Source organism: Epinephelus lanceolatus, chromosome 6 (assembly GCF_041903045.1).
Source record: "Epinephelus lanceolatus isolate andai-2023 chromosome 6, ASM4190304v1, whole genome shotgun sequence".
Taxonomy (NCBI): domain Eukaryota; kingdom Metazoa; phylum Chordata; class Actinopteri; order Perciformes; family Serranidae; genus Epinephelus; species Epinephelus lanceolatus.
In genome coordinates this window covers 33,524,494-33,546,803 of record NC_135739.1, presented here as the reverse complement: position 1 = coordinate 33,546,803, position 22,310 = coordinate 33,524,494, and the positions used below count along the sequence as shown (strand labels likewise).

Here is a 22,310-nt window from a genome sequence, read left to right as displayed (position 1 = left end):
TGGAGAAATGCCCCTGTGGTTTGAAACCTCATTAACTATCAGAAAGGTGTGAACAAACTGCGATGCAACATGGCCCATAGTAAGCTGTATAATGACATCTCAGTTTAGGGAATATAAATTCTCTTAGGCATTTGTCAGTTAATCGGTACTGAATTTGTGTGTATGTGGTGCAGTGCAGTATAAGCTAATTGAGGTCACATCTAAATCTGTTACAACATGTCTCAAAGTGTCTCTCCTCACTGTTTGACTTTATTTTTTGTACATGATCTATGATAAAAATAAATAAATAAAATAAAGCACAAATTATTCTTCGCAAAATTTTACAACTCCAAAAATCATTTGTAGGCTCTCTCAGAAATAAAACAAATTACCTACGCTGATTACAGTTATCTTTTTTCCTTTACTTTTATAGAAAACATACACATTCTGCCCTTGCAATAAAAATAGTTGAGTCCAACCAATGTACTTCTCTATTAATTCGGCTTCATTCAGTATAAAAATTTTGATTTTAATTTTATATACTTTATTAGTCCCATAGGGGAAATTCAGTTTTTCACTCTGTTGTCATATACATATGGACACACAGGCCTGAAATACACACACATGAACAAACAGGACCTATACATGCATTAAATGGAGAGATGTCAGAGTGAGGGGGCTGCCCGTGGACAGGCACCCCGAGCAGTTGGGGATTCAGTGCCTTGCTCAAGGGCACCTTGGCAGTGCCCAGGAAGTGAACTGGCACCTCTCCAGCTACCAGTCCACGCTCCATATTTGGTCTGGATGGGGATTTGAATCGGCGACCCCCCGGTTCCCAACCCAAGTCCCTATGGACTGAGCTACTGCCGCCCAAACTGAGCTATGTTCAAGTTTAGTTCACAACAAGGAAACAATATGAAGAAATGTAGAATTTGCAGGTCCTTACATGTTTCCTTATTTAAACAAATATTTGATGTAAAATTGAAAAAAAAAAAAAGAAAGTTGCTTGTAATGACAATTGCATGTCAGTTTAGAAGACATGACCTGAAGACTTGCAAAGTAACCTTTTAGGAATGCATCAAAACTGCAATATCAACATGTAGTAATTTAAACAGTCACATCAATGAAATATTAGTTAACCCCAAGTGAAATGTGCTGGAGCCAAAACCAAGACCACGTTTACGTCTTGCATTCATCTCAATGAAAAGTTTACGGCCAGCGCCATCTTAGGTCACATTAAGTGAACAAGGAAAAACACTTTCTGCCCTACTGGTCGGAAAACCCATACAAATGCACCAGCAACCCAACCCTTGATCACTCATTTTAGATGTTTGACAACATGTGTATGTAGTTATGCAAGTTTAAAAACTTCAAAATAGAAAACTGGAGAAATGAAGACAGGCGACAGGTACTTCAGATTGATGCAGCTTTGCTCCGTGGAATGAGGAAACAAGAGAGACCGCCAAAGAAGAGGGTCAGCAGGGGAAGCACTGCGCCACGCAAGTGTTTTTTTTCCTACGATGGCGAAGGCAAGACCCGCCCTACTCTGCCTTACTCTGCCTCCGATTGACTTCACCTAACATTCTTACACTAACCCTAACCAATCTCATTCCTTATGCCTAAACCTAACCAATCCAGCCAAAAAAGGCAATGACTACTAACCTGTCAGAGAGAGAGTAGGGTAAGCCATGCATTCGCCATCCTAGGAAAAAAATTGTGTCTGCGCCACACTGCTCCTGCTGGTGACATTAATGCTGCTTTCCAGGCAAGTTTCTGAGCCCGTAAGTCACCACTTTAAGTCACAACTCATGACTTCATAGCGTTCAAGGCAAGTCACACCAAATTGTCAAACTAACATGGCGGACCGTGCGGGGTTTATGTTTGTTTATGATCATTTCTATCGCCAAAGGTGCCAGTTTCTTGCTTATTTGTTCGAAACGGAGGAGGAGAAATGCCGCATAAGGTCACAGATGCTATTATACTTTTTATTTTACATTATCTATGTGTTTGGAAACGTTTTTTGTATTGATTTATAAGTATTGAAAAAAACTGGACTGCACTGGAAACTAGCTGTTAGAGCGGCTGCCAATAATGCATTAACATTAGCAGATTTAACGTTAACATTAGAGCTATTTCTCACCGTGTATCACCTGCATCAGCACCGCATCCATGGGGGCTGCCATTGTTGTTTAGAGGGCTGTGTGTGTAATTGGGGGTACTCCCAAGTCCCTTAAAATTACTACTAACCACCTAACCTAGCCAACTTACCTAACTGTTTAGTCCCTCCCACTTAGGAAAACATGCAAGAAGTCAGGAGTTAGGAGTGAGGAGCGAGGATTGCTGATTAAGAGACATGAGACGGCCTTACTCTGAAGCGTCACCTAATGCGACGTCCTTTTCTGATGACGGCATCTTACTTACACTTTCAGTGAAGTATAGGACTGAATCTTAAGTGTCGGTCTCAGAGCTGAATTACGACAGTACTATGGGCCGTAAATGGAATTTTAGGTGACGTCACTTCCAAGTCCATAGAAACGACCAATCACTGAAGGGAATCCCTTATCTAAGAATATAGAAATATCTTAGAAATATCTCAGTGAATAGTTAAATGGACAATTGGAGTGTATATTTTGACAATAATCTACAAAATAATACAAAACATATACACTGGCAATGAATCAAAAATAAATGTTTCCTTATCTTTCCAATTCATTAATTAGGCAACTAACTTGAAACTGGTGTGCGGTTAATTGAGTGGCTCTATATACTGCAGCCACAGTCCACCAAGCTGAAACCAACATGGAATCAAAAAGAAAACCAAACTGGAGAGAAGAAAAGGTACTATTATTAGTGGAGTTAATCGAGGAAAGGAAGCTCATCATTAAAGGCAAGTTCAGCCAAACGCTTACAAGCCATGATAAAAAAATGCATGGGAAGACGTCGCAAATCAGCTAAATGCTTCTCAAGCCTTCTGCTGTCGCTCATCAGCTGACTGCGAGAAGAAATGGTACAACGTTCTGTCGAAATGCAGAACTGAAATTGCAGCATTCAAGGCCTGCTCCATGCGCACTGGTATGTAGTGCTTCTTTTTCATTTGCTTGCATGCTACCCTATTCGCTCATATCTATCTAATCCATTTTGATATTCTTACGTGGGCGGAGGCCCCCTGGCAAGACTTGAGTGCAGTTGCAGAGGTTGTGCAGCGCATACTTGGAGAAGATAACGCCAGCATCTCTGGGTTGGATGGCGGCCAGGATCCAGCTGCGATGAAGCTTGATTTGCTTTCAAAAGGGTGAGTTTCCAAATTATTCCTGTTACAGCTCTATAGGGATATTGCGCTGCAGCCTAGGTGAGTTTTGGTGAGAGATACGTATGTAATTGTTGCTGCATATTTGCCAGGCTACTGTTCAGTAAAGGTCTAAAATGTGTGTTTGTTAAGTCATAACCATAACAACAATCGAAACATTTCTGATATTTCAGCCATATTCTTTATTTTTCAGTTTGGATCGAGATGCATCAAGAGAGTCTCCTGTGTCCCCACGCATCTTCGACGCGCACTCTCCATGTGCTTTTGATGCAGTGCAGCCAGGCCCAAGCACTTCGTGTGAGGCAATAGGCATCCATCAAGTGGTGGGTGAAAATAAAAAAATCAACTTAAGTTTTTTGCATCTTTAGTATGCTGTCTCACTAGCTTTTGTTTTTCAGGCCGGGGTGACTGATTGCAGCCCAGCAGAGGACCCAGATGATCTGCAGGCACTGCGGAGACAAAAAATTAAGCTGCAAATTAAAGTGTTGCGTCTCCAAGAGGAGTACTACAGCTTGGCTTTAAAAAAAAAAAGAAAAGATACTGAGTGACTAATAAAACAAGTTAATAAAAAGGCACTGTGTGTATCAGTGATTTATTGTTATTCTTACCCAAAGTGGAGGTTGGCGAAGTGTTGTCTGAAGGCTGCCCCATCACATGGATGAATGTTGCTAGGGACGCTCGCATCTCCATCTCCTCCCTCATCGTCATCATCATCGTCTGCTGGTGGGAGTGGGACATTGCGCGCCTTACAAATGTTGTGCAGTATTGCACATGCCATAATGATGCGGCACACTCTGTCTGAATGCAGAATGTGGAATCTGCGCTTCCACTGGCCAATTCCTCTCTCCACCACACTTCTTGTGCTTTTGTGTGCCCTGTGACGAGAATAAACCCTCCTATTAAACATTATTCTATGAACTTATTAAACATTTTAAATTTAAAACAATTAGGCATTTCTTTGGGCTAACCTGTTATAGTTCACTTGGCCTTATGTCTGTGGCATCTGAAAAGGGGTAAGAAGCCAGCGGCGTAAGGGATATCCCTTATCCCCAATTAGGTGACACCCAGGTGGCACAATGTGCCTCTCAAACAGCTGCTTCAGGCCACTTTCATTTAGGATCCTTGCATCATGGGTGGACCCAGGCCACTTGGGTACCACATCCAAGATGTTGTAGTCTGCATCACTACTTGCGTGTTGATACTGTGGTACCTCTTCCTGCTTGCATAAACGCTCTCGTCCATGCTTGGAGCAATGATCCTAATATGTGTGCCATCGATTGCACCAACCACTCCAGGGAAGCCAGCTATTTGCATGAATGCAGTTTGCTTCTGTTGAATTACCCGGGGTGTAGTTGGGAAGTCAATGAAACGCATGACGAGGTGAAGAGCATTAAGGGCCATTATTGTTTCCATAACAATTCTGCTAATTGACGGTTGTGATGGAATCATCAGTGTTACACTGTTGCATTTTTCCAGTGGCGAGATATCAAAGCATTGTGATGACCTTTAATTCTGGCGTGAAAGCTCTGCTGCGTGATGCTACTGATGTGATGACGTCCCTTATTAAATCTGTGACAAAAATAATACCCGCTTTGTCCAAACGATACCGTTTGATCAGCTGCTCGTCATCAAACAAAGCCAGGACATCCTTACGCTCCCGGAACGTTCACGCACGTCTCTCTCGCCTCAGTGCCATCCTCTACTGGCAACTCCTAACCACTTAGGACACCTCTGGAGGACTCTTAAATATCTGGGGGAGTAGGAGTGATTCTTAGACTTGAGAAGGTTGATAAATAGCTTTTATTCTTAAGTTTGAGAGTAAGACTAAATTTCACAAATTCTCAGCACTTAAGACTAAAATAAGACGCTTGATAAATACGGCCCCAGACCTGTCAGTCTACCTCAGTCAATTCAATTTTATTTATAAAGCCCAATATCACAAATCACAATTTGCCTCACAGGGCTTTACAGCATATGACATCCCTCTGTCCTTAGGACCCTCACAGCGGATAAGGAAAAACTCCCCCCAAAAAAACCCTTTAACGGGGGAAAAAAACGGTAGAAAGCTCAGGAAGAGCAACTGAGGAGGGATCCCTCCTCCAGGACGGACAGACGTGCAATAGATGTCGTACAGAACAGATCAGCATAATACATTAACAGTAATCCGTATGACACAATGAGACAGAAAGAGAGAGAGAGAGAGAGAGAGATGCAGGACAGACGGTAATGACAGTAGCTTACAACAACGTTAATTAAAGTAATAATATTAATTAATATTAATATTAATAATTAATATTACCTACAAGCTATTAAACATTATTCCACTCACATGACATGCAGGACAATTAATGATGGGCAAATGTGTTTGTGTGTTTGTGTGTATGTGTGTGTGTGTGCGTGCGTGTGTGCGTGTGTGCGTGGTGTTATATCAACACGTGTGGTTCTGGACATGAGCAGCTGCACATTTAACAGCCACACATCACCAACAGTCCGCTGAACAATGCACCGGGTTGTGAATGAAATAAACTTAATTACAACATGACAGTCTTGCACAAAATATCATTAAAGTTACTCTTTGTAGTCACATAGGCATGTGAATTACAAAATTCATTGCAAAGAATGCATGTAACGGGTACACTTGCGCTGTTTCTCTGCCATCTCATTCAAATGAGCCAGATGTAGGGGGCGGGTATTTATACGTCAGGGCCTCAAGCTGAAAAAGACTTCCTGTTAGGAACCTCTCGTGTTACTCATCGCACCTAACAGATCCCTCCTAACTCCTAACGCTAACTCCTTACTGGCAGGAATAAGAGACATGAGACGACCTTAAAGATGGCGGACCTCAAACGACTTCCGGTTCAAGTAAGGAGTTAGGAGTATAATATTAAGAGGCTTGGGGCGTACCCAAAATGTGCTCTTATCATTACAATGGGGAAAATGCTTTTTGGACAACAGCAGATTTTTCTGCTGCAATACCATGAGTGACCACTGGAAAAAATTGAAGGCAAGTCTAAGCCGCATTTCTTGGGCCTGGTTTGACTACAGAGATGCTAGTGACAGCTAGCTTGACCACAGCCTTTTTCTCAGTCCAAGCTGGATCAAATCCTATTCTCTTCTCTGGTCGTCCAGAAGCAGCATCAAATGGCTGTGCATCAAGTTAGCCATCACTTGCATCTCAATGGTCAAATCATCTGCTGCTAAAATTGCATACAGGGGTATTCTGAACTTGTACTGAAATGGCCAAGAATCCATTTTTCAGAAAATGGTGTTAAACGGGCACTGTGTAGGAATTTCTCCCATCTAGTGTTGAGATTGTATATTGATAGCACCTCACTGTTTCAAACGCATATTGCAACAACGGTAGCTGCTGTGTACCAAAAAATTATGATAACATTGATGAAGCCATTTCATCCGATACTTCATGGAGTATTCATTCAGGCTCCTACACAGACACACGTGACACGAGTTGACAAACCCCCTCCTCACCATGCTGGCTGTGTTTACAATGTAGGACTGTTGGGGCAGGTGTAAATCGAAACAAACCAATCACGTCTTGTCTTTAGACAACTGACAAGTGGCTCAACCTCGCACACCTCATCCCTCTCCTCACAACACTGCGTCGCCTTCAGCTTTTAGCAACCAGCGCCGCTAACAGCACTAACAGCGCTAACAGCGGCTAACAGCTGTTAGCGACCAGCGCCACTAACAGCTGTTAGCCGCTGTTAGCTGTGATTCTCCTTCAGCAGCTCTCTCCACCTGGGAAAGGCTACCCCAATGTTGACACTCGTTTTTTGAAATCACCGGTCATTTTGCCTTTTTGCCTTTTTTTGAAATCACCGGTCATTTTGCCTTTTTGCCTTTTTTTCAAATGCACCAGCACTTGTGACTAGCCTGCTTGCTGCTGCTTTTCCTCACTCTACCTGCAGGCGGAAACCGACAAGTGAAAACGCGAAAGGCGATTCTGTATTTCTCAAGTATGTCCCTGTATGTACCTGTATTTTCAAGATGGCGCACATACATGATGAGACACCGGTCGCAATGTATACGTAATTGAGAATTCTGGAGCTTACGGACATACTTAGATACGCTGATGGAGGTAAATACACGGGAACTGCCCATTGGTTCGACAGCCCATTGGTCCGACATCCCATTGTTCCGACCATATTAAACTCATTGTTCCGAAGTCCGTTCTGAAATCATCATGATGCCCTGTGGTTAAGGTCTGGTTAGGTTTAGGCACAAAAACCACTTGGTTAGGGTCAGGAAAAGATCATGGTGTGGGTTAAAATGAAAAAGAAAGTGACAAACACATGTGCTAGGACACACTTTTGACTGCAAAATTTGTTTGTCTCAAAGAACAACTGAAATTGTTACACATAGTGCCTTTAATACAGCAAAAATGAAAAATAAGTAAAAAGTAATAAAATACAAAACATGTTAGCTGTGTCCCTTTATAAATTTTAAGAAATTCCCCAAAATTGTGAAGAGATAAAAAAAATCTTGATATTGACTACATTTTTTTCAGTTAAGGACAACTCTGACTACATACAGACTCAACATTAAGCAGTTTTTAAGAATTTCCCCTCTAGGGGATTAATAAAGTATATAAAATTAAAAATTAAATGAAAACTTTTACTGTATCAACTCAGATACCCTCCAAAATTAAAGTCCCACATTTGTGCATCTTGAAAGAACTACATTTCAAAAATATTTGATGTCTAAACACTGGTAATTTAAGGTCTGTTAACAGCAAACACCAGCAAACTGCAGAGCAAAGTAGCTAAGAATTTGTGAGCACACTGTTATTTCCGTAAATTGTCTATTTATTACCAGTGCAGTTCCCACATGGAAAAAATATAAATGTATTGCATTGCACAAGTGGTGCTTCAAAATGTAGTGCTGGTGTTCCTAAAATTTTCATTTGGGAGCACCATACCTTAAGTGGGAAAAAATACTCTGGAGCCTTGTGACAGGAAACTTTAGGAAATTATTCAGTTAGTTTTCTAAACTATGGGTGTTAAAACTGTTCACTGGCAAAGGTTGTTTCAAAGGTATTGTGGTTTACACCCAGTATATGTTTCTTTCTGCTGTCCTACCAAAGTAAATACATTCATATGTGATGACATCATGCTTTTACTGTGACGCTTCATTGGTTAGACTGATTTCACTCTCAAAAATAAGTCAGTTTATATACAGTATATTGTTTCTCTACATCATCTTGGCCTCACGGGAACCCGGCTGTAGTATCTGAAGGCTGACAATGACTTTAACCGCTTTTCTAAACCAGGGATAGAAAAGGGCATAGATCAGAGGATTAAAAGTGGAGTTACAAAAAAAAAGCCAGAGTTGAGCTGATGAATTATCATTTGTGGTGTCCTGACCTGCTATAGAAGGAATGTAATATGGACAGAGACAAAGTATAAACACAAGAAGAGTAATACCTAGAGTTCTAGCAGCCCTCATCTCAGATTTCTTAACAATCACAGTATTTGATTTAGTAGTTGAAATTTGAGACCGCACGATACGTGCTTGTGACACAGCCACCATAAACACTCTCATATAGAGAACTATGATCACAGTAACAGGGCCAACAAAGGTCAGAAGCAAGTCTACTGGCCCTGAAATGTAATTTATAACAACTACACATTCTTGAGCACAGGAGTTAGACAAATCTATTTGTGAAAAGTGATCTTTAAGAATTATAAGGTTGTAGATAACAGCACATAACCAACACAGACACACACAGATTTGAACTCTGCTTAGTGTTATCATGGAAGAATAGCGCAGAGGGTCACAAATAGCCACATAACGGTCCACTGATATGAGCACCATGTTCCCAACAGAAGCAGAGGTAAGGATGAAGCCCAACAGGTACAAAAAAGCACATGTGATTTTACCCAGAAACCCACAAGACTGCAGGCTGATGATTGTGGGTGGCATCACTGCGAGGCCCACAAACAAGTCAGACACAGCCAGAGAGAGGAGGATGAGATTGGTGGGGGTGTGGAGCTGCCTGGAGAAGGAGATTGTGATTTATAGCTTACTTGCCAAATAAATTCTATATATAATTATTTATAATTATATATCAATCAGCTTCACATTATTTAAGCTATTTACTACCATAGAGACACATTTTAACTGAAAAGCATATGAAAGTTAAAATTGAATTCACAAGGAAGAGTACTGACGTCTTTTTAGCATAAAAGACCATCTAAAAAAAACCACAGAATCTATCCATGAATTCACTCATACACAGTAACAATTGTTATAATTTGAGAAAAATGTCTGTGCCTGAAGTGGGAGATGGAGATGATGACCAACAAATTGAGCTTCACAGTGAGAAGAGTGATGCAGTACAGCAGTGTTCTGATGAATATGGCCTGGGGAGTAACAGGCATTGACCTGCAGGAGGTGTTGAGGGGAGAGATACAGAGGTCAGCTGCTTCCAGTGTCTCCACCATCATCAGAGGAAGTGATTGTGGAGCTGAACAGAGAGCTGCTGAGGTCAAGAAGCTCTCAGATGACCTTTTCTTGAGATGAGATATTTATCTCTTCATCTCACCATTTCCATCATCTATCTTGTTGCCCTCCCTCTGTCTCTTCCTCTTGTTTCTCTCTATACACCTACTCCCATCAGCTAACTTTTCCCATGACACTTGATCTCAACTCCTCCATTACATCATTCACTCCCCCACTCCTTTTTGTCCTCTCTACATCTCCTTCCCTCTTTTAAATTACCACTATCCACTGGGCAATGTCTGCTGTGCATTTGACAAATAAATCCCAAACTATCCTTGATAAATATATAGCTGGATAAACTTAAATTAAAAGTGCTCTAATCGATAAGGTATTTTTTAAGTAAACAATGGATCAGATGACATGACATGTTAAGTGAAAGGAAGAATCGCTCTCTGTGTTTTGATGTTACAGCCCAAAACTTAATTGTTTTAGTTCACTGACACTTCTAGTCCATGTTGTTTTCAATGGCAGCAGGCAGCTGTTTTGAGCGAAAAAGGCTCAGATAAACCCACTGTATGCTACCTGCCGAGCATCAAACACTTGATCAACAAAGTCAGCCACTAGCTGGTGAACATAGTGGAGCATTAAAGAGCTAAGGAGACACATATTTTCCTCAGTCACTGGTGGACATCAAACCATTACAAATCATTATAAAGGAGAGTAAATATTGGACTTACAGTCATTAAGTTGATCAGTGCTGATGCTACTACAAATAGGCCACTGTTTGTTAATGTGTTTGCCATATCAATTTGATATGGAGATAATTGATGATGACCTCAAATGTCTTTGTCCTCAACCAAAGGATTTTCCTTAACAAATTACTCTGATTTATTGAATATCAGATTAGTTGGCAAATACAGTGATTCCAAAATGTTAAAACACATTTCCAGTAACCTTGACAAAACTAGTGGCAAAAATAATCAATTAACCCAGGTTAACGACAGCCTGCCCACAGGCCCTGGCATGGTTTACTATATTATTATGACGTGTAAGCAACTGCAGTGTTTAAGTGGTTGACATATACTCATAAGACCTTTGGCGTAGCCCACCTACTTCTTTATAATCCATGCCACTGCAACGAAAAAATAGGGGGCCCCAGCCAACCTAGGTGGTAAGCAACCAGACTGGGTGAAGCTTTGGCCTAACCTTGCAGGGGTGAAAAGACAACCAAAAGACATCAAGCACACCACATTTTGTGGGTCATCAAGGAGCATGGACACATGTTAGTGTATCACGTACAGAAGGGAACACAGCTGCCATACACCCAACCCTTTTCACCAGTCCTGTGTTGTTCCAACAAGCACAGACCCTGAAAAAGAGCCCAACATGTCCAAGAGATAGAACCATATGAACAGACAGAGCATAGACTATGACAATGCCGTACCTATGTCCTCAACACTCACCCCACTGAACAAGGCTGTCGACACTGCCACACCACATGTGGAGTGTTCGCAGACCACACAGGGAGGGTCGCTGACTGCCTGTCTGTAGGCTTGGAAGATGCACTCACAAAGCTGTCTCACAAGGTGCTTCTTGGAAAGGGCTTTACTGGTCACACCATCACCAAAGTACACAAACAGCTGTTCAGTGTGTCTGATAGGTGCACAAACTCCTTATGTTCTTAGGAACAAAGGAGGGATTTGGTCCAAGAGAAACCCCACTGTGGTCACCATAAAGAAGCAAGCAACTGGGGTGCACTGTTAGGGTACACACTGCCTTAGCTGAGGTCAATGCAAACGGCAGAGCTGTCTTGAATGACAATACCTTCAGAGAGGAGCGCTCCAGTGGCCTGAAGGGTTCCTTCACCAAGGCCCTCGAGCACCAATGGCAGGTCCCTTTGCGGGGAGGAAGCACGCATCAACTGGCATTGCTTCCTGACCCCCTGCAAGAGCCGCTTTACGAGAGAGAGGGCAAAGACTGGTCTGTCACCAAAACCCTCAAGGGTGGAAATGATGGCTGCCGTGTACGCATTAATAGTGGCATATGACATCCCTCTATCCATGAAACAATGCAAAAAGCAAAGAGCCAACTGCACACAACAGGGGATCTAGCCTCCTTTTCTTGCACCAGCATTGGAAACTCAACCACTTTGCCTTGTAACAGGCAGAGGGGAACCCCACTCTCACTGCCTGGATGGTCTGCTCTACACAGACAATCCAGCCCTCCTCAGCCTGTTCCTCTAAGGAGTCAAGCCTGGAGAGGTTACTCAACAACTGCTCCTGACTCACTCTCTCCAACAGGGGAGAAGTGAGAGGGAGGGGCAGAAAGATGTAGAGCAGTTTTCATGGCCATGGCACACATGCAAACGTGTCCACCTCCAGGGGGGTTGCCATGTAGTGCCAGGGAGAACCATGGTGGGCAGTAGGTGTGGTGTTGACTGGTGAACAGATAAACTTTTGCTTTCCCGAACCAAGTCCAGATCTGTCTCACCACCTCAGGGTGAAGCCTCCACTCATCTGGTAGGGGACAAGTCCTCGACATGAGGTTGGCACCCCTGTTTTACAGTGCGGGAACGTGAAGAGCCTTCAGAAACAACAAGTGCTCTGAGGCCCACAACCACAGACTCTCCACTATCCTAAACAGGGCAGCAGACTGAACTCCTCCCTGCCTGTTGATGTAGGCACCTGCGGTGTAGTTGTCGGTGTTCACCAACATGTGCTTTCCCTGAAGTGTTGAAAAACCTGATACACTGCCTGTAGCTTGGGAAGGTTGAAGTGTCAGACCTCCATCAGAGGCCACACACCACCTTACGCTCTCCCCAGGCAGGTCCCTCCCCACCCTGTCAGGGATGCATCTGTGAACACTGCGACGTAGGAGGTCACTCATCCCAGCTGTGTTCCCTGCAATAGTTGCGGAGACCCCAGTATCTCAGGTTGTCCCATACTGAGGAGGGAATGGAAACCAAGTGTTACTTGTGCTTCTTAGCATCTAATTGAAGGTCAAGCAAACCCCCCCTGCAGGTGCCACATGCGCAATCGCCCCCGACTGTACCACCAGATGGGCTGCTGCCATGAATCCAAGCACCCACATTATGGTTAGCACCATCACTGTAGCACCAAGCTGCAGTTTGCAAACTGCTTGCTGCAGGGCTGTCCTCTGTGTTTTGACAGAGTAGCCTGAATGTGTTGAGCACAGTCCCCAGATACTTCATCCAAAGGTGTGGTAGGTGCTAAACTTCCTAACCCTCACTCCTAACCCTCCCTCGAAAGTCTCAAAGTGTAATTGGGTGCCGGTCCAAAAAATTACAGCAAGGCAGAAAAACCTGACAGCACTCACTAATAAGTATAATACTTTTTAATATAATGGATTGCACAACAGCAGTGAAACGGACGCGTTTCAGCTCATAGCTGTCCTCAGCGTTAAATGGTTTGTGGGTGTGTGTCCTTTTTGACAGAAACCAGCTGGTTCAGATTAACATTTAAAACAATACAAATATGGATCATTCATAAATGCAACCTCAGTGATACATCGAAGTCTAAATATAATACAAAGTTTCTTATATATATATATATATATATATATATATATATATATATGTATATATATATATATATACACATATACAATTACAGTTACACTTTGAGACTTTTGAGTGAGCACGCCAAGTCTGCTGAAGACTTATCTCCATACACAACAGTACTAGCCAGCCGGCCGTGACCTCCCCAAGATTGCGGCAACGTTGACACATCGCTGAAACAGGCCGAAGCCATCAACAATGTATCTACTGTATATGATATCTATGGGTCACGTTACCACACACCTAAAATGGTGGACAGGAACACGTCACACCAGGTACAGATAAGAGTGAGGCGGAAAGTTTGAGAGAAAATGGTGGACGTGGCCTCCTGGGGGATCACGTTACCATAGACCTAAAATGGCGGACACAAACATGTCACCAGGTACTGATAAGAGTGAGGTGGGAGATTAGAGCAAGACAATGGTCATATAACTGCTGGCCCCATGTGCTCCTTTAAAGTACACACAAGATGGCGTCCAGTGGGATCAAACACACTGTATGCTCTAACAAAGTAGGTGCGCTAACACGTGTGTGTGAAGACTGGCGACCTCTCATAAGGAGTTGTTAACTAACAGCAGGTTATCAACCAAATGAACAACAATATATACAACAACAAAACAGAAATTAAAGATCAGAACATCAAAAAGCCTGACTCCACCTGGATCTGGCCGCTATTGCCCAATGGTAGCAATTAAGGGTTTGAATTTTGGAAGTGATTTACACCTTGGTAACAACTACTGGACCGATGTAGGCCTGGTGCGCTTCCTTTGTTCTCAGATTCACTGGTTTTGTGAAGACCTCTCTAAAACATGTGGCCACTAAAATGTATTGATGTTTTAATGTCATAGGCCAGATTTTCCCTTGATGGCCAGCACATTCCCTGGTTTGGATGAGGTGAATGTCTGGTCCAGCCATTAGTGAGAGCTGATTTAACTCTTTTTCATGACCGTCAAGGTAATACTCCCGACACCCTTCTTCAGTTAGCATCAAATACATCAAGGGGTTTTTGGGTAATTGTCTTTTTATCTTTGTTTTCTTGCAGTGCTGGGTGCTTTTGCCTAGGGATTATATTTTAATGCACTTATCTTATGTGACTGACCAACTGCCCATTTTAATGCTTTTTTTCTTTGTCTTTGCATTTAGGCTGAACTTTGACTGAAGATGGGAGGGTTGAGGCCTGTTGATAGGGCCATTGATGTTTCCACGCAAGGCAGGTTGTTCTCCTACACAGGGGGATGCCAGGAATTTTGGGCCCCATGAAAAAAAAACACATTGGGCCTCCCCTGCACAACTGTTGTCACCACATCTCTAGGACCTAACTGACCCATTAAAAGCTTTACATAACTCTACCTTTGAAGGCTTGTAACTGTCTTGCTTCTTGTAGCTCAATACTACCAGTACAATATTTACTGCTAGTGAGTTGTACATGCAACAGTCTGCATACAGTATGCAATTCAATGCAGATAATAAAAAAAAGCAGATTTTTGATACCAATAAATGAACGACACTAAATCCTACAGACTTACATTGACCCTGATTACCTTAAATTCTGTATCACCACCACTAGATTACATACACTAGATACGTTTGTTTGTTGTTTTGTGTGTGTGTGTGTGTGTGTTAGAGTGCGGCACGGGCCGCATATTTCTGTCTGAACCCGACAGTCATTCTGTTTTGTTATGTCCGAAACCAAACCGAGACCGACATTATTTAATTACTAAAGCACTGAGTTTGTGTCACACAGTTGTTATGGTTACAGGCAGGCCGGGCGTGTGCCGTGGTGCTCCGCTGAGTGGGAGACATCCGTGTTTGAGATGGGAGCGGGCGGCAGGAGGTTAGAGGCTTCCAGCGAGGGGAGAGGGAGAAATATAACAAAATAAGATCAAATAGGAAAACTTGTCTCCCTCTTTTATTTTATTTTCAGCGTTTAATCAAGGCGGAGGCAGGCGGCGTAAGGTCTGAGGTTTCCAGCGAGGGGAGAGGTAGAAACAAACAGCCAATAGCTGTGTTCGAATCGCTCCCTATCACGGATATAGTGCACTATATAGTGCGTTCGCCATTTTGTAGTGTTGTTCGAATTCTCCGCGGTTAATTTCATTCACTCTATAGTGGACTATGAAATACCCACAATGCACAGCAAATGTGAGTGAACAAACGATGTACCCTACATTTAACTCGCGTATACCACAATGCAATGCAATCGTCTTTTGCCAGAGGAGAAGAAGACGAAAAAATTTCAGTTAGTGTCCGAAATCTCGTTCAGTCGTTCCCCATGTAGTGCACTATATAGTAAACACGAAATAGGGAATAGTGAGTGAGTGAGTGGACGGTTTCGAACACAGCTGCTGTGTGTGTGTTGTGTTCAGGTGTTGTCACATAAATAACAGTCCCCAAGCAATAAATTTTATTTATTTTTACACTACATTTTCACTGAAAGCTGACCGAATCCAACCTGAGCCCGAATATAATTTATACATTTTTGACCGAACCTGACCCGACCCGTCGGGTAGGCCTACCGTCGGGACCCGTCGGGCTTGGATCGGGTAGCCACACTCTAGTGTGTGTATGTGTCCCCTATCTATAGGGGCCCATCTGAATTTCTGTCTTTGAGAGATATTATTTTGTAATATAACTGAATTTTCTATCCATACATATATACTTTAAATAGGCTATATTAAAATTATAAGGCATCTTTGAGTAAACTGCGAGTATCATTTAAGTAGGCTATCTCATGGCCGGGCCGAGTGTCCTCTTTTTTGGAAATCAATATATGGTCACCCTAGCCCGGCTTCTGACTCATCTGTTGTTGAGTCTGGTAAAAGGGGCAGGGATAACTGATTTAATATGAATACCTTGCTAAGCATTTACCTGCTCTGATTAAATGTAGGTTAAAAAGGAGTGAAATGCAGGCTAACACTAGTCTGTAGCTAGCTTATTTCACTATGGACATTAAGCTAACAGGTTAATCTCTACCACTCACAGACTAAAGGCTACCCACCTTTGTTGGAGAAACACTGGCTCACATATTGACACCCTTTCTTTTGCCTCTCCTCTCTCTCCTTTCTCTCTTTCCATTTGTGAAAACCGGATTTTCTTTTAGTACTAAGTAGCATGATGATGACTGTAGCATTCTAATATGTAAAGAGGAAAACACTTATTAGACAATACTCAGAGGGTGGTCTCAATGTCTTAGATTTCCAAACTATTAATAATATATTTAAAATCAATCGGTTAAAACTTTGTTTAGTACACAATAATGCCCCTTGGTTTTTTATCCCCAACTTTCTGTTTGATAAATGTGGTGGTTTAAAGTTTTTGCTTTCGTGTAATTTTATCTCAAGTAAACTGCCTGTTAAGCTTGCCAATTTCCATAAACAAGCCCTGGACACATGGAAAATCGCTTTTAAGCACAACTTCTCTCCACACACGTATATTATGGAATAATCAACATGTTGTATACGGAAATAAGACCATATTTTTTAAAGACTGGTATGACCAAGGTATTATGTTTATTTTTGAACTTCTGAATGATACTGGGTACCTAGCTACCTATGAAGAATTCACCCAACAAAGAGGATTAGAAATTTCTCGCTCTTTGCATTCCAGAGTACTTAAAAGTATACCTACTAACTTGCTATCTCTAATTAAAGCGTCTTGTCTGTATGAACCTTGCTCAGGAATGATTCCTGTCCTGTGGCTTGGTGGAAGGGCTTTTGAGGAACGATCTTGTAATAATGCTCATATTAGGAGTGTTTTTACTTCTCTTCATAGTCAGTATCCCTACTCCTTTCACTGGTGGAGAGTGATGTTTCCTAACATCAGTAGGAATGTCTGGACTGAATTTAACAAATTTCTTGTCCCCCAAAAAGTTAAAGAAGTTCATATTAAACTCTTGCATAGATACTATCCTTGCAATGAATTTATTAACTAGTTTAGACCTGATGTGTCACCTTTATGTCCCTTCTGCAAAGAAGAGGTGGAGTCTTTTTCTCATTTATTTTATGGATGTCCACATTCTTCTCATTTTTGGAATCAAATATCTTTATTACTTTGGGAGTCTCAGAAGGTCTTGGTCACCATTACAGAAAGTATGGTCTTGTTTTTGAGTGTCGAATCTAACAATAAGAAAATTGATAATGTGATAAAATTGCTGTGTCTGTTGGGTAAATAACATATTCATAAAGCCAGATTTCTTCAGTTAATCCCAAATGAAATTTTGTTTCATGTTGAACTTAAGACTTTTTATGATTCTGTATGTAAAGTACCTAAAAACAAAAAAGCTTTCAAGACATCCAGCCTACTAAAAGATATTGTAGACCATATTACCAGATAATATATTGTCCCTGCTATCTGTTTGCTTAGTCATTTATTTATTTGTTGATTTGTTATTTATTTATTTATATATTTACTTACTTACTCTGTTAGTTCTTTTATTATATAATTTGCACATTTTTTGTCTGCTTGTGATTTTTTTTTATGTGATATATATACATTTTTTTTTTTTTTTACTTCTCCTTAACACTGTACTCCCTGTACTTCCATGTTGATACAGCTATTTGTATCGTATTGTACTTTGTCTTTAAGATTTGAATAAAGTTTGTGTTAAAAAAACAACAACAACAAAAAAAGACTGTAGCATTCTGGCACAACTGCTGACTGCTACCAGGCACCAACAGTGAGCTAAGGCGGACCAAACCATTTCATGCAGATACAGGGGGGTGGTCAGTCAATATGGATGTTTACTTTTTGGTCAATGGGGATATTTAACCTTTACTGCCAAAAACAAGTAAAAACAAAGAGATCATTGATTTTATTACTATATTTAAAAAAAATTCTTAATGAGGATGGTTTAATAATTTTATATTAATTTCTACCTATTTTTGGAGCCCCTGTCAGTCAGGGGCCCTTGGAATCGTCCTAACTTTTCTCCCATGTTTCAGTAAATTGTAATCTGCAGCCTCACTGTTAGATGCCACTTAATCCTACACATTTGACTTTTAACATCAAACTTCTTAATAATTTCCAAAACAACAGGTCCTTGATTTCAGACAGATGTAGACAAAAGCAGCTTTCTCACTTGTAGCCAGCAACCATCAATATTTGCTGCCGAAATTACACCTGTCGCTAGATTTCATCAGCTGCAGTTAGCTAGTGTACTAAGCTAATGGTTGGCCTTTTTAATGTTTCTAACTAACTCGTTTTAAAACAAGAATCATATAAATATATCATCATATAAATATGACATATGATAACAGTACAGACGGAGGAGACATTGGGGGTATCAGAGGTAAAATTCCTTGTTACCAAACCTATTGATTCCCATTTCAAAAAAATTACAGCTGAACAATGGGAACTGTTGAAAAGAGGTTCCCTTGACGATGCAACAAAAGTCGGGATGGCAGATCTGCTTAGGGACATAATTAGAACTGTGGCAGAAGCCATTCTGACGTGTAGGAGTAGAAATACAGTGGAACTTGAGGAGGGTGTTAAGTCCAGTCTGTACAACACACTCTCCGCTGGGTTTGCAGAGGCACAAGCTTCAAACGTTTGACGGGCTTGATCATGACAGAGGTTGCAGAAAGTGTCAAATCTGCACTCTTCACCACTATGTCCACTGCAGAGCCTGTAATTCATCAGTGCATCACTCCTCCTTGCAGGCTTAATGCCTTGATTGATCATGCCTGCAAAATGTTAAAGGCATTCACAGCTAAGACAAAAACCATCTTCTCACCTCGGGTGACGTAGGCAGAGAAGTCAGACTACCTCCCAGCTGACGCCAGAAGCGGCAGCAGACGTTGAAAATCTGCTTAGGATAGTGATGAATTCCATCAATGAAGCTCTTTTAGAGGACTTACTGGACCATGAGTATGACCTGCTGGACTCTGAAAGCTCTCTGAATATTATAATTGTTGCAAGATTAAGTCTCTTTTTACTAAGCACTCTGTTATAGCACTAGTGCATTGTATTTTAGCAAAACTAAAGACCAAATTTTGCCAGAACTCTAGAGTTTCAAAGCAGAGAGTCAATGCAGATGCTTATAATCAATGTTAAAGCTCTACTTATGAAAGAGGATGGTGAAAAAACACAGGCTGGAGAGGACATTTGTGTGTTTCACGAGCTTCAAAATATGTCCAGAGGGGAAACCCTCATATTCATACAGGAATTTAGTGATCTCCTGTACAGTTATATTACAAATGGGGTAGTGCCTGAGCCTATCCCAGAACCAGGTAGAAATAGAAGTAGGAGAAGCAGGACAGTGTCAGTTCCTCCAGCACATGCTGACATGTACATGGAAATTAGGAACCAAGTATGGCGTTTCCTGGGACTGATGAGCTGGTGGCTGACGACTCAGGTTGTTAGCCACAGTGAAAGGACAACACTCGCTATCGTGGGCACTGAGTCACTGCCGCAGACACAGTTAGAAGAGCTCATCGTCATTGAGGAGTGTGAACCATTGGAAACTGCCAAAGTGTTTGGCACAGCATGTGTGGAGAAACGCAAAAAAACTGTCTTGTGATTTAACACCCACTACACATACCGCAACAGCATGGGAAAAAAAACAGGAATAATTCATCAAAATAATGGTAGAGCAGCTGGTTTCGCAAAAGGTGAGGATTTGATTCCTGGTCCTAGCCTTCCTACGTTTGTGTGTTGTTTTCCTTTGGTGGTACGGGTTTTCTCCGGGTGCTCCAGTTTGTCCCACATTCGGTGCGTAAAACATCGAATAACTGATCAAAATTAAAAAAAAAAAAAAAATTGTATCTTAGATGTGGCAGTCATTTTGAAGGAAAAAAAATGTCGGAGGTCTCTTTTTTCCCTCAAAATGAGTCCAGTAAAGAGCACTACTTCTGCCTCATATCCAGGTTAATGTCTCCTCCTCAAATAATAGATGAATAAAAAATAAATGATTCGATTCTGCTTATCTCTCTCATCATTTGCTGTAAGAGCTGCCAATATTATATGAAATTCTGCTGATTGTTGATTCTGCCATCTCACAAGTTGAAATTTGACGGTTTCATAGAGGTGGTACTCAAAGAATAAACAAGCAATATCTATATCTATAACATGCCATTTTATTTTTTACATTTTCCCAATGAATGACACTTTTCATTCATTTCTTACTTTTTTGACAATGGTGCTAATTATGCAAAGGGACACAGAGACACTGCCAAACAGCAGTGACTGCTTTATGCTTTTACTGTAGGCTACCTGTGATCTTGCATAAGCAACCATATAGTATCCTTGTATTTTAATTTGTTCTGTTGAAATTCCACAGAAATGAGTCACAGAGTGTGATAATTTATAGCATGAACCAGAACCCTATATCAGTAACTCGTGTGGATATAAAATTACAATTCCCATTTTGTAAAATTCACAATTTCACAAAAAAGAATTCTACAAATAAAAAAGAAATAATTAAAGGGGGCAATAAAAAAATTCAACTGCTGCTTTAATGTCAGCAAAGATGTATTGATCAGATTTTCCCACTGTTAGTTTAGTTTAATAAAAGACACTCAATTACATTTGACCTTTTATTTAACTTGTGCAGTGACCATTCAACACCTGCCTTTTCAGAACAGGAACTGTAACTGCTTGGCCTGTTGTGGTGCTGCTTGCAGGTTTCTCAAGAACATTCATCCAAACACTTCACTCTCAACACTGTGCTTCTTTGGGTCCCAAGCAACACACCTGGGCCCAACCAGCTGTAGAATCATTACGATGAATGAAAAAAGGAGATTTTTTATGCCTCCATGCCGGCAATAGCTGTAGCTGAGGCTGTCCTTACATTCATATGTCCATTCATCCCATTTTCGTGAATGCAGTATCTCAAGAATGGCCTCAGGGAATTTCAATAAGGCACAACGTCCACTTGGACTGAACGATGAACTGATTAGATTATGGTGGTCAACGGTCAAGGTCAGTGTGACCTCACAAAACATGTTGGCTATAACTCAATAATTCCTAAAATGATGAAGTAATGATGTTTCATATCCAAAAGGTCAAAGTCAGCTTCACTGTGATATCACAATATTCTGCATTAAACACTTTCCTGGCCATTACTCGATGTCACAACATGAATGTCACATTCATGTTGTGACATCTCTACTGACTGTAAGAGAAACTTGACTGGTGCATTGAGTGCCTTTTAAACTTCACACTGGCTCACAAAACTAGGTTCTATGTGTGACATTTGTATATTGGGCATGGTTACATTAAATTCTGAGTCTTTGTAAATGGCAGTGTTATAAATGAAACTGTGGCAGACAGCACTGGTGTGTCATGTGTTCAAAGTGTACATCAAAGTGAGATTTCAAATGTTACAAAATTAACTTAAGACAACAAAAGTACACTATGGTCTGTTGTCCACTTCCCTTTGTTTTGATCCATGGTTTTGGCCCTGTAACGCAATTTTGGAATAAGTGAGCCAACACACCAAAACAGCCCATACAGTTTTGAGGATACAACGTTCCCTGTTTACATCATGTTTTGATGAGGGGAACAAATGATGTGTTAATGTTAAACAGTTTTTTTCTCGCACCTTTGATTGGAGAAATGCCCCTGTGGTTTGAAACCTCATTAACTATCATAAAGGTGTGAACAAACTGCGATGCAACATGGCCCATAGTAAGCTGTATAATGACATCTCAGTTTAGGGAATTTAAATTCTCTTAGGCATTTGTCAGTTAATCGGTACTGAATTTGTGTGTATGTGGTGCAGTGCAGTGCACTAATTGAGGTCACATCTAAATCTGTTACAAAATGTCTTAAAGTGTCTCTCCTCATTGTTTTACTTCATTTTTTGTACATGATCTATGATAAAAATAAATAAATAAAATAAAGCACAAATTATTCTTCGCAAAATTTTACAACTCCAGAAATCATTTGTAGGCTCTCAGTGAGTATTTTAATTAATTTCAGCTGAGGCGGAATTAGTCAGTGACTCCGCACACAACCAACTTAAAAGCATCCAAAAAGTGGTTTATGGGC

The 22,310-nt window shown here is 41.1% G+C and overlaps 1 protein-coding gene and 1 long non-coding RNA gene across 2 annotated transcripts; one reads left to right on the top strand and one right to left on the bottom strand.

The window, feature by feature from the left end:
• Nucleotides 1–2,787: 2,787 nt before the first annotated feature.
• On the top strand, nucleotides 2,788–4,022 carry LOC144463749 (uncharacterized). The gene is made up of 4 exons (XR_013491763.1): nucleotides 2,788–3,051; nucleotides 3,141–3,271; nucleotides 3,480–3,609; nucleotides 3,685–4,022. It is a non-coding gene; the product is annotated as an uncharacterized LOC144463749 (long non-coding RNA).
• A 4,472-nt stretch (nucleotides 4,023–8,494) lies between these two features.
• Nucleotides 8,495–9,750, bottom strand: LOC144463688 (trace amine-associated receptor 8a-like). The gene is made up of 2 exons (XM_078168989.1): nucleotides 9,578–9,750; nucleotides 8,495–9,299 (listed from the first exon to the last, which is right to left on the bottom strand). The coding sequence occupies exons 1-2, from the start codon at nucleotides 9,748–9,750 to the stop codon at nucleotides 8,495–8,497; spliced, it is 978 nt and encodes a 325-aa protein (XP_078025115.1).
• Nucleotides 9,751–22,310: the final 12,560 nt, after the last annotated feature.